This window comes from Dendroctonus ponderosae, unplaced genomic scaffold, assembly GCF_020466585.1.
Source record: "Dendroctonus ponderosae isolate FM_Combo_2020 unplaced genomic scaffold, Dpon_F_20191213v2 Dpon_F_20191213_4, whole genome shotgun sequence".
NCBI lineage: Eukaryota > Metazoa > Arthropoda > Insecta > Coleoptera > Curculionidae > Dendroctonus > Dendroctonus ponderosae.
The window spans coordinates 5,503,104-5,519,111 of record NW_026018611.1 but is presented as its reverse complement, the minus strand read 5'-3'; the positions used below and the strand labels follow the sequence as shown (position 1 = coordinate 5,519,111).

Below are 16,008 nucleotides of genomic sequence, written 5' to 3'. Positions count from 1 at the left end.
TCCGGCGCTGCCATATCTACGGGAAAACTCGTTTCCAACTTCGGCGTTTATTTGACATTTGAGTGACGGTTTGGTATTTGTCACTGTTGGTTGTTTATATCGGTTATTTGTTATTAGTCGCATATTTTAAACGTGTGCTTGTGATTTTCAATTAATATTTCTGGTGATAATCCATTTAGGACCATATCCATGTCTAGGAAACGTAGAGATATCACAGTAAGTAAATAGGAAACATTCACTTTGCCTAACCTCTAATCGTTAGATTGGGAACTAAAAAATGAACTATTATGTACGTATTAGTTTTTGGTTTATTAATGTACACATGTTACACCTAATTCAGTATAAGACTGTTAGACTTTTTTGGTACTTACTCGGCAAATATACAGGATCTTTGGAAAAACTGGGTATAAAACTTATATTCATAGGTAAATTAACATTAAAAAGAATATGAAGCGCTGCAGATATAGCTATCCAGAGATAGGAAATTTTTGTCATTTTATAAAATCGAAGCATTCATTACAAATCAACTTGGTTGAAGGCTCTATGTCATGAAAACAAGATTTTTTTAAATAATATAAGAACTATTCAAACAAAAAGAAGCCTATTTATTAAACAGAAGTTAAACAATGCATATAATCGAATTAAGTTTAAATAACTATACCTATTATTATTCAAATAAATAGCGGTAAGCATAAACTCGTTCAGGGCAAGAACGGTCTTTTGTATTATTAATTACTATTATCAGTGTAAATGCGTAATTAAAACCTCTTATTTCCGCAGAGTACACTGGCTATTCCAAATTAAGACTGCAAAGTTGTGGAATTGAGTTATATTTTGTTGCAGATATTAAGGATGAAAACAAAGTTTTGTATTTTCTCGGCGAAATAAAGTACACATTGGAAGTGTTATTTTCAGGCTAATCTCAGCTGATGCGAGCTAATAGACTCGAAACCGCCCATAGGGTCAGAATAGAGTTGCCAAATATTAACACTGACTGTTCTTTTTCAGTCATTTTAATTCGCTCTTCAAGGCATGTTTTTGGTATAAACGATTAAAGACATGTAAGAGAAAACGGCAAGAACATTTAAAGAACAATATATCTATGAGAACATATAATGTACGTGAAAATCCTGTTAATGAGCTGCGGTTTGTCTTGTTCGCTGTATACAAACCATTCGATTAGTCAGAAAAATACTTCAAATTACACGTAAAAGATGAAATGCAATTAGAAAAAAGACTGGTTATTGTATTTTAAGCACCCTGTATACATCACACCCAGACAGAAATGCCTGGCTTAAAACCACAATTTACAGTTAATGAAATACTATTTAGAACAGAATAATGGATGGTTTTCTAAAAAAGTTTGCAATCTCCCTTTCAGCGAGAAGACATCGCGAAGCAATTTGTGCTTCCTGAAAGGCAGTCGAAAATCGACACCTTATTAAGACAAGATGGTCAAGCTTATTGCATATGCAGATCTTCAGATTCATCCAGATTCATGATAGCCTGCGATGCATGTGAAGAATGGTAAAATTACTTTCAATCAGCCAGTGTAACCATTGAGCGTCCAAGTTTTTCCATAGGTACCATGGCGACTGCATAAAAATATCGGAAAAAGATGCCAAACTGATCAAACAATACTTTTGCATTGGCTGCCGGAGGGAGGATCCGACACTGCAAACCAAGTGGCGTACTAAGCGCGAGAGAGACGAATACGGATCGCATTCCGAAGATCGGAAGTTTAAAAAACATAAAGAAAGACACGACCCAGACAGAAATAGAAGCAAAGATGAGAAATTTAAAAGTAATTACTTACGAAGCCAACTGCTCGAACCTAATCGATAATAGTTTACAGGTAAAGGAGACAAAAAAACAAAAAAATGTGGAGAATGCATGGGCTGCTACCGCACTGAAGATTGCGGAAGATGTGATGTTTGTGTGAGGAAAGCGAAGCATGGCTCATCGAAAAACAAAGAACGATGCAAACAGCGCATCTGTGTAAATGCTTTAGGCGGATCGTAAGTAACTATTTTCCTCCCGTAAGACTAATGAATGAAACTGGTGTAGGTTTTGCTCAAAAAAAGCAAGACTAAGACCAATAGTCTTGCTGGACTCTCGCAAAAGGTATTCGATATTAAATCGAATTGAATCTGTTGAACCGTTTTAAACACTTAACATACGAACGATTCACTTTAAGTGAGGAAATTTAAAATTAGGAACCAAAACTTTGAACAAGTGGGACATAGATAAAAGCTTAACAAATTTCAGATGGGTTTCCTTCTCTTCTAAATTACCTAAATCACACAGTAGTTGGTACAAATATTTGTACTAATATTGCTTAACTTTTGCCTTGAAATTTACGTATAAGTTAATAAAAAAGTGTTTCTCTATGCATTCTATGAAACAGTGAAACCTCATGTATGTTCCAATATCCCTTGCCAGAGTCCTGAAATAAGTTGGTGTGCAAACACTACGATTAATCTTTGCGAAGAATTCTAAGTTTATTGCTAATAATTGAGTATGTACTCATATTTCTCTAATGTGCGACTGTTAACATTTTATAAGCCCAAACAAATCGTAAAAATATCTACACCCTAAATCAAAATAATAAAAATTGCAGTATTTTCGAAAACTCCTGCAAGACTCGACCAAGACCATGCAATTATGGTCTTGATCTTGCTTGACTCATCACTATTTAAGACTTACCTGCTCAGGTAAAACTGGTTTTGTCAGGCACATGTCAGAACAATCCTAATTTCATTCTGCTGATTGTAATGCGACGGAAACCAAAAAAGAAAACTTCGAAAGGTAGAAAAGCGATTAAATCGCAGAATGATAAGTAAGCAAGACGATTGCCCAGATGTACTCCCGCCATTAATTGTATACTAATTTAATAGCAATTTTATAGCACTCGACGAAAGCGCAAGGATTCTAACTCCGACCATGAGCAAACCTACAATGAGCACTTGAAAACGGACTATCCAAGACAGTGCTACGGGCCCAAGTGCGTTAAAAGTGCTCGCTATGGATCGAAGTACTGTAATGATCAATGCGGAATGAACCTTGCTAAAACCCGAATTCTTCAAGTTCTGCCGCAAAGACTACAGGAATGGGCTTTGAGTCCGTCATTGGCTGAAGACAAGAACATTAAGGGTAAGTGAGACGTAGTAGAGATCAGCTCCATCATCTTAACTCTGCTTGGCTTCATCCAGCTCTGGATCAAGTGAGAAAACAGCAGCTGGACGTGCGGCATATTCTGCAAGAGCTTGACAAACGCCATCGCGAAATTGATTATTTAGTAAGCAGAGCAAAGAATGTTATGATAGATCCACAATGGGAAAACGATGTAAGCGCTTAGATATTTAATGGTCTGTTTCAAAACTAATTAATTCGATGTTCGTTCAGGTGGAAAAAGATGAAGAAAGCTCCATGTACTGTGTAACCTGTGGGCATGAAATCCACTCTAAAACCGCCATCAAACACATGGAGAAATGCTTTAACAAGTACGAATCCCAGGCATCATTTGGAAGCGTATTTAAAACCAGGATTGAAGGTATAAAAGTGCTAATAAACATCTAAATGATCGACGCATAATAAAAATTGTTTTCAGGAAATAACATGTTTTGTGACTTTTTCAACTCTGTCAATAGAACGTACTGTAAAAGACTTCGCGTTCTATGTCCGGAGCACTGCAAAGATCCTAAAATTAATGAGTCCGATGTTTGCGGCTGCCCATTGGTGACAAATGTGTTTTCGCCAACTGGAGAGTTCTGCAGAGCACCCAAAAAGTCTTGCACCAAACATTACGTTTGGGAGAAATTGAGGAGGGCTGAGGTAAATAAAGACCCTCGTACTTGGCCACTACGTCGCTATTAAAACTTTTTTGTAGATTGATTTGGAACGAGTGCGTCAATGGTTAAAGTTGGACGAGTTATTAGACAAAGAACGCCAGATAAGGGCTAGTATGGCGAATCGGGCTGGAGTTTTAGCATTAATGCTGCATAGCACTTACAATCATGAACTGATGGAACGCATCAGCAAAGCCCAAGACCAGCAGGCAATTCAGCGGGAAATGGAAAACGCTCGCCAGAAGATAAAAGCATGAATTAAGTTGACACAGTACTGTAGGTAATATTTTAAACAGAATTAACGCAGTCAGATTAAAATGCAGTTTTGCAACTTTATTAAATTGGTGACAATACAAATTCTATTAGTCAAAGCTGATTAATGTTTCTCTGATAAAATACGCAGATTACAAATGAAAATACGCAAAGCCTTCTCCTTCCTATCCTTTGAGGCTACTCATTCCGGCCCGCATAATTTCATCCACCAATAATAAATTGCTGGCAATTACTGAGCAGGAATTGACGATCTGTTTTTTAACAATATAATTCTCGAAAATACCTACATCCTTAGGGTTGTTGGGCTCTCCAGACGAGAGATCCAACCCAATAGGTTCCGGGTTATTTTGACTTTCCTCTTGAAGTTTCACAATGGTGTCCTAAAAAGCGGAATAGTCAATTCCGTTTTCACCCAAGAAATCGCACGCATCTTACCTGGACATCAAAACCAGAGTTAGTAGCCAATGTTTTCGGAATTACCAGTAAAGCCTCGGCATATGCTACAACTCCCAACCTGGTTTTTCCCTTGACGGTGTCCTTCCACTTAAGAAGCTCTCTATTGGCAATTATTTCAAAGGCGCCAGCACCTGAAAATTTAGAGAACAAGTAGTACAGTACTTAAGCGTAAACGTGCGCAAGTTTACGCTCAATCAGAAATCGTTATGAATGTACTAAACGCGCATCTTTTGAAGATAATCTCAAAAATCTAACATAAAAACTTAGACCCTCTTAATAAACCATCGATATGAAAATTAGTTCTCAATTGACTGAAATCTCGGCCATTTGGAATAATTGATTTGCAGAACGGCAATAGATTGGTTATGGAAAATAATTTTCAATGGCGCATTTACCTGGAATAACTGCTTTATCTTCGATAGCATTATTGATAGCTCTCAGTCCATCCCTGATGGCATCCTTGATTTGTTCCAAGGAGTGTTTGTTGGGGCCTTTCATTAGAATAGTGACAGATTGAGGATTCTGCAATATAAACCAATTATTAAGCATAAAACGGTGTTTTTTTAAGTTAAAGTAGTAACCTTGCACTGTTCAACAAACGTGTACTTATTTTCTCCAAGAACGTGTTCGTAAACCACGCCAGCGTATCCAAGACTGGCTTCACTTAGATCATCAAAAGTGTTCATAGCAGTTCCTCCGCAAGCCAAAGCAAGACGTTCCATATTCCTGCGCTTGGCACGCCGCAAAGCAATAATACCTGCAAAACTCAAAGATTGATATCCTGCAAAAGTATTCATTTGATCTTTATATACCTTCTTTTGCCAGTTGGTCCAAGCTCATAGGGTCAATTCCTTTTTGATTGATCAATACAAAGGTCTTGTTGGTTCCATCGCAAACTTGTTTTTTCAGAGCAATAACCTTCTTTACGCGATTGTCGATAAATTCGCGCTCGGCAAGCACCTAAATTAAATACAATCCAAATTGCATTCATAAAACCAATCAATGTAAGACAGTGAGTGTGTTTACCATTTTGTCGCGTTCCTCGGCAGTCTTGTAGAAGAATCCTGAGTTCACTTCACTCTTCTCATACTCCAGACTTACGTTACAAGTTAGAATGTAGCAATTCTCAAGGCGTTTTGGCATATCGGGGTGCCGAGAACCATGATCCAGAACCAAGCCTAAAGATCAAGCATATACATATACGAAATGAAACACTAAAAATATAGTCAGTTTCGGACCTTTAACTAAAGTGGTATCGCCTTCAGTTTTGTGTCGCATTTGCATCAGTTCAACCATATGCAAATCAACTGGTTTGTTGTCTTTGGGGCGGATTGCAAGCACTGCCTCGACACAAACTTCGGTCAGAACATCGGCCAAGTTGTGATGAACCTATGTTGAAATTTTAAGTATAAAAACGAATTACATGTCCTTAACGCAAAGGCACATAAATGTTTGCAAGTTAGTGATTTGAAAGTGCTTATTGCAATTATTAAAAAATATTATTCAGCGTTAAAAGATTTCCGTTTTTGCTCGTGTTGTTCTGTGTATAGGGTGGGCCAATTTGGACACTCTTGAATGGAACTCCTATTCTGTAGCAAAGAAACGGAAACTGATGTTGGTCCGTAAGTCAATATCTCTCACCGTTTCAGATACATATGTCTTTTCCAAAAGTCTGCATTTTTTGAAGACAGCAACAGTTTCCTGTTTTTTTTTCAGTTTGAGCGGGAATACTTTCAGTTATGAAAAAAATAAACATGTCGTTAAAAATGAGACATTCTGCATATTTCATAATGTTTGATGATCTGAGCTCGAAATTACATTTTCCAAAATATAGCACATTCCATATGTTGCTCCAAGCATGTGGACAACTGCTTATTTCTGAGTGAGTGGAATTGGAATTGGAATTGATAATGTGATAAATCTGTTGCCCCCTTGAACTGATTTATGTCGCAAGAAATGATCAGAAAAAGTGTCGTATTTGCATTGGCGAAAGCGGTAGAGAATTCAAACATTTCTATTATTATATTATATTATTATCGCGTTGTGTTCATTAGACGTTACATGCATGGGTAAACGTTATTCAGATTTCAGTTTTAACCCATAATTATTGAAATTATTTTGTAAGTGTACAAACGTTTTCATATTGATTGGCTGCTGATGTTTTTGATATAATTTGGTTATATTGTCAGTAAACCGTTTTTCGTAAACCTCATTTTACGCAACCCTGTATAATGCAGAACATAGTTCTCCATACAAAACTAATACACAGTACTTTGGTATGCTACACTCCAAATTAAGTATAAAACCCCTGAAGAAGTGGGGAAAATAAATCGCTGAAATCTTGGTAGCTAAGAAAGTTTTCTTCTTCTCACCACTACCTAGACCGAATCCCCAAGGAGTAAACACTTTTAAATGTAAAAGTGTCCAATTTGACCAAACCTGTACATCCTTTTCACTCAAACAAATTTAATTAGTTACAATTAATATAATAAGACAGAAGTTCATTTTGACAAAAACGAGATCAAAGTTAATTTACTGGAATTTTCAACCATTACTTTTTTTACTACTTTTCTTCCAGAACCGCAAAGCTTTGGTTTTTTGTGTTTCTATTCAGAATAGAATAACTAAATCTATGCCCTCTAAATAATAATTGGAAAAAAATAGCATCTGAGCTTACCTTAGTCCTTAAGCTAGTCCTGCAGACATCCAAGAGATTTTCCTTGTTGATCTCAATATCGATTTTGATACTGTCCAGAATTTCCAAAGCCTTATCCTTGGCCTCCGCAAATCCCTCCGATAAAATCCTTGGATGCAGCCCTTCAGCAATGTAGATATCAGCCTGCTTCAGCAGCTCCCCGATTAATAGAACCGTAGAGGTTGTACCGTCCCCTATAAAGAAAAAGATATTTAACTGAACTGATCCAACTCACAGCTCAGTGAATCTAAAAGAGAGTTAGGGCTTAGATAGAAATTGACTGACCAGTCATGTCATCTTGAGCAGTGGAAGCCCTGGCAATCAAAGAGGCTGTAGGGTGTTGAATTTGCATCTCATGAAGCAAAATATTGCCGTCTTTCGTGATTTTTAAATCCCCAGATCCAGAAACCAACCTGTAAAAAAACAGCCCCAACTTAGTAGTCTTGCCCACGCACAAAATGAGGTTAAAAAAACAAAACCCTCAATTTGCAACTTTGAATCCTTCTAAGAAACATTTACTCTGTAATAGGGTTGATACAGGCCCTCCTTTGATTCCATGTCCCTTAATAGAGTGGCAATTTTAAAATATACCGGCATGTGACTTACATTTTCATGGTTCCCTTCGGACCCAAATTCGTTTTCATCACATCCTGAATACCTTTAGCCGCGGATATATTTATCGCTAAAGCCTGGGCGGCTCGGGCCACCTCAGCTTTAGGATTTAACAAGCTAATAGCCATAATTATTAATAAAAGCAAAAACTGAAGATTCTCAACTAGCGCTTCACAAAATGGCTTCTATTCTTCTGACAGATGCTTTGACAAAAATTCCGGTCCCTTACATTAATCTAAACAGCTGAACAATTGGCAATGTTGCATGGTTTTTAACTTCAGCGCTCTGTTTATTTAAAGCAACTGCTTTTTTTAAATTATTTAAATACCTATGTTATTTTATTTGATAATTCTTAACCCAAATTCAGTAATTTTTTGCATCAAAAAATCGGTCAGACCTAAACTCACTACAACTAACATTGCAAATGTTCTAATAGAACACAACTAAAACTACTACTATTTATACATTATATAATAAATGTTGACTAATATATCGCAGTATTAAATACACTATATAAATCTTTGAGCATAAGAAAACTCGTTACATATACATAAATAACTTTATTTCCATGTTAATAAAATAAAATACAACCAGAAATGTTAGTACTTTAAACAAAACTAGACAAATTTTGGTCTACCTGAAACCTATGTAAGAGAATGAAATTTATATAATATAATTCTAGATATTAGTGGCAACAATATGTTTCATAATTGCCTACACCAAGTTTAACATATTAAGGCAAATGAATTTGAATATATCTAAAAGTAACAGTGAAATCCACGCCTTACAAATTTTAATCTAAAATACGATTACTTACTAACATGTAACAAAACCGACGCCAGTTTAGTGTTCGTTCGAGTTACAAAACATTGTCTACAGATAGTTAGAAAATCAGTCAACCGCTTATAAAATAACCGAGTTAAAACCGAGGATCATATTTATCTAGCCGGTTTCCTTCCATATCCCACGTACTCGTTAAAATTAAATGGAAGACCAATTTAAACGAGACTATTTTTCAACCGTATATGGGCAGTCGATATTTAATATTAATCTAATTGCCTAATGTAACATTAACCGAGATCTTCCTATTCATTCACATAAAAATATACTTAACAAAACAGTCAATACCGCCATATAGAACAAATTCAATTTAATACGTAAATGCCAGAAGCAACAACTCAAACGGCGGGGTTTGAAAGATTCCCCACAAAAACGATAAAAAAACAGAAAAGAAAAAATTGACAATTGCTTTTAACATTTAAAGTAATCAGTCGTCACATGGCTTGGCGCTCCTCAAATAGGGAGGACCAGAAGGCGCATCTGGGAATCTTTCCTGGTACCTTTCCATTCGCAGGTACTTAACAGTCACTAACTGACCAGAATACCTGCAAAAAAACGGATAAATACCTTCAAACACTAGAAGAAATGTGCAACCACTTACCACCATCCGTGCAAGTTCTTGAAAGCCACCGAGGCATCATCTTCATTGCCACACTTTAAATAAACCACTCCGCACTGCACTTCGGCGTGACAATGCAAAATGCGACAGCGATGGGCAATTTTCGATAAAACCGCATCTCGAGCGGCGGTTGCAGCCAATGGACCTGCTCCTTCTTCAAGCATACCCCTTATTTTCAAACATGGAGTAGGCGCGTGAGTCAATGAGTTCGCTGCTCCTGGGTCGGTATCAAATGCCTGCCCTTGCCAAACGCCTTTACGTGGAGAATTTCTGAAATAACATTATCTTTCTCACTTAAACTGATTTGCCGTTGAATTGCAAGAGGCGATACGAATGAGACATCTACATATTTTTTGTTCATATTTATTAGTTGCATTTGTGAATAAATATCGGGCTTATGGTAAATTTATATCCTTACAACATAGCAAAGATGTCAAATAATGCTCAAAACTAAATAAGTACTAGTGTACAACATTTTTTCCTAAAATAAACTTTAGCGCTTATTTTTGTGTTTAACAAAAGTTCTATAGACTCGTTTGCTTTTAATAAACGAATATAAAACTTCCAGCAAACTCACGAATCATTTGAAAAATATTGTCCAGATACGGACGCAATATTTAGCAAAACTGAGCTCAGTATTCGCTTATTTGAACATCTTATTACCATAATCACAACAATATATAAACGGTTAGATCACATTCATTATCACTAGTGCAAAAATATCCTACTATTTATTGTAAATCTACAGAGTGATCCTTCTGTAAGAGCTTGTTAAAAGAGAGCGTTTGAAGGATTGGAAAAGAAATAGTAAAAAACAAATGTTCAGCTTACATACAGACAAAAGACTAGAGTAGAAATCTACTTCAAAGTAGTGCTTATTAGCAAATGAATTAACAAATCGCGTATTAATTGCATTTTCCTATAAGATATGGGCAAAGTTGAAGTTGCATCTTCAAGAGCTAATGTCCTCAATAAACAGAAAATATGTTCTCTATTTTTCTCGTACTCTGTAAGTGAGCATAAGGGAAATAACGCCAATTTTAAAACACCCTATAGCATTTCGGTTGCCACAATGTTTGCTGGAGAGTAGCAAGTTTTGAACTTCAAAGAAATTTAAAAGATCCAAAAACACAAGGTGTTTTAAAGGAACAAAACAAAATAGTTCAAATGAACATGGGTCTGAAAGTGTGTCGTTTCCGACATATCAACTTTTAACTAGTTATAAATTCATAAAAAGCGGAAAACTACAGGATCAAACAATTTCATTAATCGTAAACAACATTTAGTTCAAATCGACAAGAGCAAAAAATGACTCTAGAATGCTCGAACGGCGCTTTTCTAAGCTCATGTCCATGTAAAAGCTTTATGTTTTGTTAAGCAAACTCTTTCCCTGACTTTTGGCAAATTCAGCCCTGAAACACTCTGGACTTAAAGCGTGCACTCACAGAAAACAGTTTTTTAACTTGTTTCATCTACGATAGTTAAACATTAACTAATTAACAGGAAAAGTGATGAATTGCAGTTTACATTGGTTTCACCAGCGTGTATAAAATTCCTTAAAAATGTGCGAAACAACTGGCCAGTGAATCTCACTCGAAAAACCAGTACAAACATTTCAAAATCAACAAATATAAACATTAGTCGCACTTTTCGTTCAGTCGATCAAAATACTTCTTCTGTAACATATAATTGGATATAACGAAAACTTTGTTAAATCAATCAATGTCATTTTTTTTTTTAAAGAAACTCTTAACGCGAGTGAAGGGTCTTATTGTATGAACGTTGCTAAAAAAGCAAACAAACAAATATTGCATCGTCATTATGAAAAAACTACTTTCAGTAATCATACTTTGTAGTATAAAACATGCGAAATTCAGAAATCGTACACGAAATCAGGGACCTAATTATTTTAGATACATAACATATATACGTTATGTTAAAATTGTAAAATCCTTACGGAAATATTCATAAATACAGTAACATATTAATGTAGTTACTAGCTTTCATTATATAAAACAACAAACAAAAAATGTCGGGCATAGAATCATATAACTATAAACCAGCATGCATAAATAAATATATAGCTATTCTTCTTAACTAAAATTATTAACATAATAAAATAATTTTAGACCAACCTCTTATTTAAATATTTTTTTTTTCAAATTCAGTCCAAAGTGGACTTATTAATTAATTAATTAGCAACATAACAGTCTCCATTCAATCGTCATCGTTTTTCAAATAATCTAGCACCCAGTGAATATAAATCATGCAGTCTCAATATGTTCTTGAACATACTCTTCCAATGACTTAAATATTATTCAATAACTCCGGGAGCAGATGATTGAAGTAAAACCCCTCTAACTTGGGGAGCATTTTTTCCCAAACTAGCTCATCTCTTTCAATCAATTCATATACCAAACCCTTCGGAGTCCACACAATGAAGTAGCAAAATTCCTTGTCCGCCACATGCAGTTGGCCCTGAACCTGATAATAATATTTATCCTCCCTTTTAAGGCTCAGCTTGCCGTCCTGATAAGTCGCGAACAAAATTTCCTTATTGTTAAAAGCGTCTTCTATGCTCAAATCTCTTGCCTTATACGGGCACTTTACTTCTACTAGGGCATTTTCCTCCAGAATAATTCCATCTGGCGATGCGGCTAAGAACGGGTATTTCTTGCTTATCAGCAGACCAGACTTTCGCACTTTCTTTCCTGTTGACTGTTCGAACTGTCTTATGGCGTTATCCTCGTTTTGTTTACCGTAGTTAGTGTAGACATTGCCTTTAAAGGTTGAATACAATAAGTCCTTGACTACGTTAGCTCTGTTGGTTTTGTCAAGCAGTTTGCAAATGCGTCCAAAATTCGATGCGGTGAGTCGTTTCTGCCTTTCTTTAAACCATAAGTCGGAGTTGCTTTGATCCACTGTGAGCATTCCAATTTTCTCGATATCTTTGGATAATTCTTGCAGGAATGCCCTTTCCTTTTGCTGCAAATCCAAGTCCGCTAGAGAACTACTTATATCTTCTAGAGCACATCGAATTCGTTCGCTATCATTTGAGGAATGCCCTTCGCTTAATTTAGTGGGAGTGGATGTCGAAATCCGGCCAGTTTCGAAACTATCCTCGCTGCCGAATTTGCTATCATTGTATATATTGCGAAGTTCATCGCGGTATCTTTCAAAGTCCTTTCCTGATACTGCAGGTATGCGTAGGGCGCTGCACAGTTCACCCAGCTGATATAAATCCAGTCTAATGCTTAAAACTCCTGCTACGCAGGCCAGATTGACATCCATTAGATCCGATTCAGGCTCCTCACTACAGATGGATTGTTCTTTCAAACATCGTCTGCACCTTAGAACGTAAATCGAGAAAAATCCTTCTCTCACTTCGTTTTTAATGAAAACATCCTTGGACTGGCAGAAAAAGAATGTTCGGTGGGGAAATCTAAGAACCTCATTGATCAGATATTGGACATCGACGATTCGTCGGCCTGCCCGGTATTTGCAGTCTGTTGCTTCACTGTAAAAAGACAGGCTGTTACTGTTCATCCAACTGCAGGCAAACAGTAGTGTGCTCGACGAGACTGGCCGGTTTCTCAGTACGCGTTCCCTGTTATAAATCTCAACATCTACGAATCCACCAACACATACCAAATTATTTTTAAATAAATGGCTGAGCTACGAAGATTAATTACCACGTAATATGAGCCACTGATTTAAAAATAACGAGAAACAGTTCCATCATTCGTGCACACTACCTTTCACCCTTATCAACTAATACAATAACAATGTAAACAGACGCACAACTAAACTACACCGAAATCAATAGGGCTACTTGGGACTCACCCAGTCATGCTTAGGTTGGCGCTACCAATCCATCTCCACACATCGAAAGACTCGCCATGAACACTTTGCACTTCTGTCCGGACTCTCGACTCGTTTTCGGAGATATATTTGACGGCTTTCTCCCAAAGTTTTTGCTTGGCTAAAAATTATTCCATAAATAAGGCACATGGACTTGGTTGTTGAGGCATAAAACTCACCAGTTCTATCGTTGACATTGAGGATGGCATCCCTGACGTGATTAATTACCACATAATTAATATCTGCACCTTCAGAGGTGGTATTCTGAAGAATGTCCAATATTTTTTCCACCATGGAGTTAACCTGCGATTGAAGAATGTATAAAGTTATACGTTTATCTGAGCGCATCTTTAAACTACAATAGATCGTTGATGCTTGCTTGCTGAGAGAGTAGTTTATTTGCTTATTTTATAATGAAGAATCAGGAAAATACGTTTCAGCTTTATTTCCAGGAGTAGAAATGGAATGTTGGTTTAACTGTAATTAAAAATGCCTTAATTTTTCACGCTTTCTAGAAGCTTATTTTTTATTTTGAAGTTTGCTTTAGTACTTACTCATCCGCAAATTTTACTTCAGAGAGAAACGATACTTCTACTAAACTAGCTTCATACGCTGAGCAGCTTAATTATTTTGGAATTTTTGCTAACTACACAATAATCTTCATTTTTCATGCGGATATTCTCGAATAACCGTGTGAGGCATTCGCGGCCATTGCGCGAAACTGGTAAGTTTTTAGGCCTTTTCCACGACGGCCTAAAAGACCGAAAACTCACCAGTTTCACCCAATAGTTGTCTTTGTCAACAGATTTGATTGAGATTCGTTTTCGTTCTATAAATATATTCACTTATGTGAAAAACTTTCCAGGGTCCAAATTTAGTTAAGCTTTAAACCTTTCCAGATATTAGATTCATCCACATGTTTTCAACAACTTTCTATCTTCAGACATTCTGGAGGAGATTTTATCTAAAAGCACCCATGCCGATCACTCCACAAGTGCAATTTTTTTATGCCAAGCAGATCGGAATTACCTTTAATAATACAATGTTCTTTCTAGGGCATTTTCATATCCAGCTGGTCTAAATTAACTCGCTCTATATAATTATTACCTATTATCTTATAAAGTATGAATAATAAAAACCTTTTAATACATACCTCCTCTTTCTGTTTCTGTTCGTATCTGCCATAGAACTTCAGGGATAATCTGAGCACGAACAAAGCAGCGAAAATAATGCCCAACATCGCCAGAGAATAAAGAGCACTGACGAAGTAGTTGTAGATAACACACTTATAAGGCAACTCTGGATGTAACATCACTAAACTAGTCACTTTTTTGTCGATATTGAATAGCACCTGCTCCTAAAACAACATAAAGACCGCCATTAAAATAATTTCAATTAAAAATTCAATAAAAAAAAAATCCTACCATATTTTTCACAATATTTTCCTTAGTTGCAGCACCCTCATTGGTATCCGTCTGAGCGACGTCTATTTTCCATTCGGGATTCAGGAAAATCATCACTTCCAAGTTTCTTAGGTCATTCTTGATTTTAGCCGCGTTATTAACAGCATAATTTGTGAGACAAAATTTTACAATCTCCGCTTCAGTCATTTGCGGTTTAATTGTGGGATCGGTGCAGTGATAAGCAAGTGATTTCTTTTGAAGCTCCGGCCTCAAGACGTTTAGAAGATTGATGGCACTTTGAACGTGGTCCTTTAGAAGGCAGTGAACACCTTTTTTACTTTCGATTTCTTCCGGATCGCAAATGGGTGAAATGTAACCTGGAAGAGGACGAAATATTCGATTTATTAAAGAAATTTTTAATTTAATGCAACAAATTTCCTGGACATAAACATACGTTTTGTAAACAAAATATAAAATTCCTGAAATTGTTCCCTTCCATAGCATCTTTTTTCAATTAATGCATTCTCTCTGTATTCATACAACATTAAGTATTGAAACAAGTCGTTTTATATTTTGATGCAAGCTGGATAAATGCCTTTTATTGCTACTGGTCAACAGTCCACTATTTTTAACGTAATTTTTTGTTTTTTTAGCGATTTTCTGACCTTGGCCATTCATAACGATAATAAACTGAAGTTCTTTGTTGCAAAAATAATTTAAATAAAAAAACAACTATTTGTCTTCAAAAACTGACAAAGTCCCCCAAGGCACACAAATCGGTGCACTAAAATATGTTTTTAATGATAGAGTTTCCAAAAGGACTCGCAGATAATTTTCGGCTCGGTTTAAATGTGCATTTACTAAAACTATATTTTAGACCAAGTCAGTTTTAGCTTTAAGCCCACGATATAGTCCCTATAAGCAAGCCAATCTTATTTACTTTCTATACTCATATTTCTATACTTCTGCCTCTGTCTTGATTATACAGGGTTGCTCATTAGTGCGTCAAAGTGCGATATCTCAGTAAATATGAACTTTACAAGAAAATATGTCCTACGAAAGTTTTCATGTTTAAAATGTCCACATTTTAAAATTACTTTCCAATATACGGGGTGTATCATAAACGTGTGGTAGTTACCAACTTTGGTTTTTTAAATGAAACCCCCCCCTTTTTTTGTTATTTTCAGATTGGCCGTTCAATTTTAATTTATGTTTGTTTCAACCGTTTTACCTGAAAAATTTACGATTTCCGAGTTATTCGTAAAAATGTGAAAGTTTTGACAGCTACTGGGTTCCACAGAAATTAGGTAACATGTACCCGGTTAACTTGATCTAAACAAAAATAAATTAATTTTCTCCCTTTTTGCAAATAGCTTAGAAACGGTGCTTCTCAGAACTAGG

At 36.1% G+C, this 16,008-nt stretch overlaps 3 protein-coding genes across 5 annotated transcripts in view; 1 reads left to right on the top strand and 2 right to left on the bottom strand.

Annotated features, from left to right (window-relative positions):
- Positions 1-18: 18 nt before the first annotated feature.
- Positions 19-4,224, top strand: LOC109544001 (CXXC-type zinc finger protein 1). Of its 2 annotated transcripts, none has more exons than XM_019913970.2 (9): positions 19-216; positions 1,382-1,527; positions 1,584-1,804; positions 1,856-2,018; positions 2,909-3,153; positions 3,213-3,346; positions 3,406-3,553; positions 3,611-3,834; positions 3,890-4,224. In XM_019913970.2, exons 1-9 carry the CDS (start codon positions 190-192, stop codon positions 4,103-4,105), a joined length of 1,524 nt encoding a protein of 507 aa, XP_019769529.1. In that variant the 5' UTR covers positions 19-189; the 3' UTR covers positions 4,106-4,224. The 2 variants fall into 2 exon arrangements, with proteins under 2 accessions (XP_019769529.1, XP_019769530.1); XM_019913971.2 differs by lacking the exon at positions 19-216 and adding an exon at positions 263-289.
- LOC109544000 (T-complex protein 1 subunit zeta) lies at positions 4,156-8,102 on the bottom strand. Its single transcript, XM_019913969.1, has 10 exons — positions 7,879-8,102; positions 7,558-7,685; positions 7,255-7,466; positions 5,816-5,966; positions 5,604-5,755; positions 5,390-5,537; positions 5,159-5,334; positions 4,973-5,099; positions 4,557-4,708; positions 4,156-4,501 (listed from the first exon to the last, which is right to left on the bottom strand). Exons 1-10 carry the CDS (start codon positions 8,010-8,012, stop codon positions 4,286-4,288), a joined length of 1,596 nt encoding a protein of 531 aa, XP_019769528.1. The 5' UTR covers positions 8,013-8,102; the 3' UTR covers positions 4,156-4,285.
- Positions 8,103-8,429: 327 nt separating this feature from the next.
- Positions 8,430-16,008, bottom strand: part of LOC109543998 (inner nuclear membrane protein Man1) — a 12,329-nt gene continuing 4,750 nt past the window's right edge. The window contains exons 8-13 of one of the 2 annotated variants that reach the window (XM_019913967.2): positions 14,629-14,984; positions 14,358-14,561; positions 13,384-13,507; positions 13,187-13,325; positions 9,326-9,613; positions 8,430-9,269 (exon numbers count right to left, since the gene is read on the bottom strand). In XM_019913967.2, coding sequence (XP_019769526.1) covers positions 9,152-9,269; positions 9,326-9,613; positions 13,187-13,325; positions 13,384-13,507; positions 14,358-14,561; positions 14,629-14,984 — 1,229 coding nt within the window. In that variant the 3' untranslated portion in view covers positions 8,430-9,151. Of the gene's footprint in view, positions 9,270-9,325; positions 9,614-9,690; positions 12,861-13,186; positions 13,326-13,383; positions 13,508-14,357; positions 14,562-14,628; positions 14,985-16,008 lie in introns of those variants that run through there. The other variant, XM_019913964.2, reaches the window with a different exon arrangement.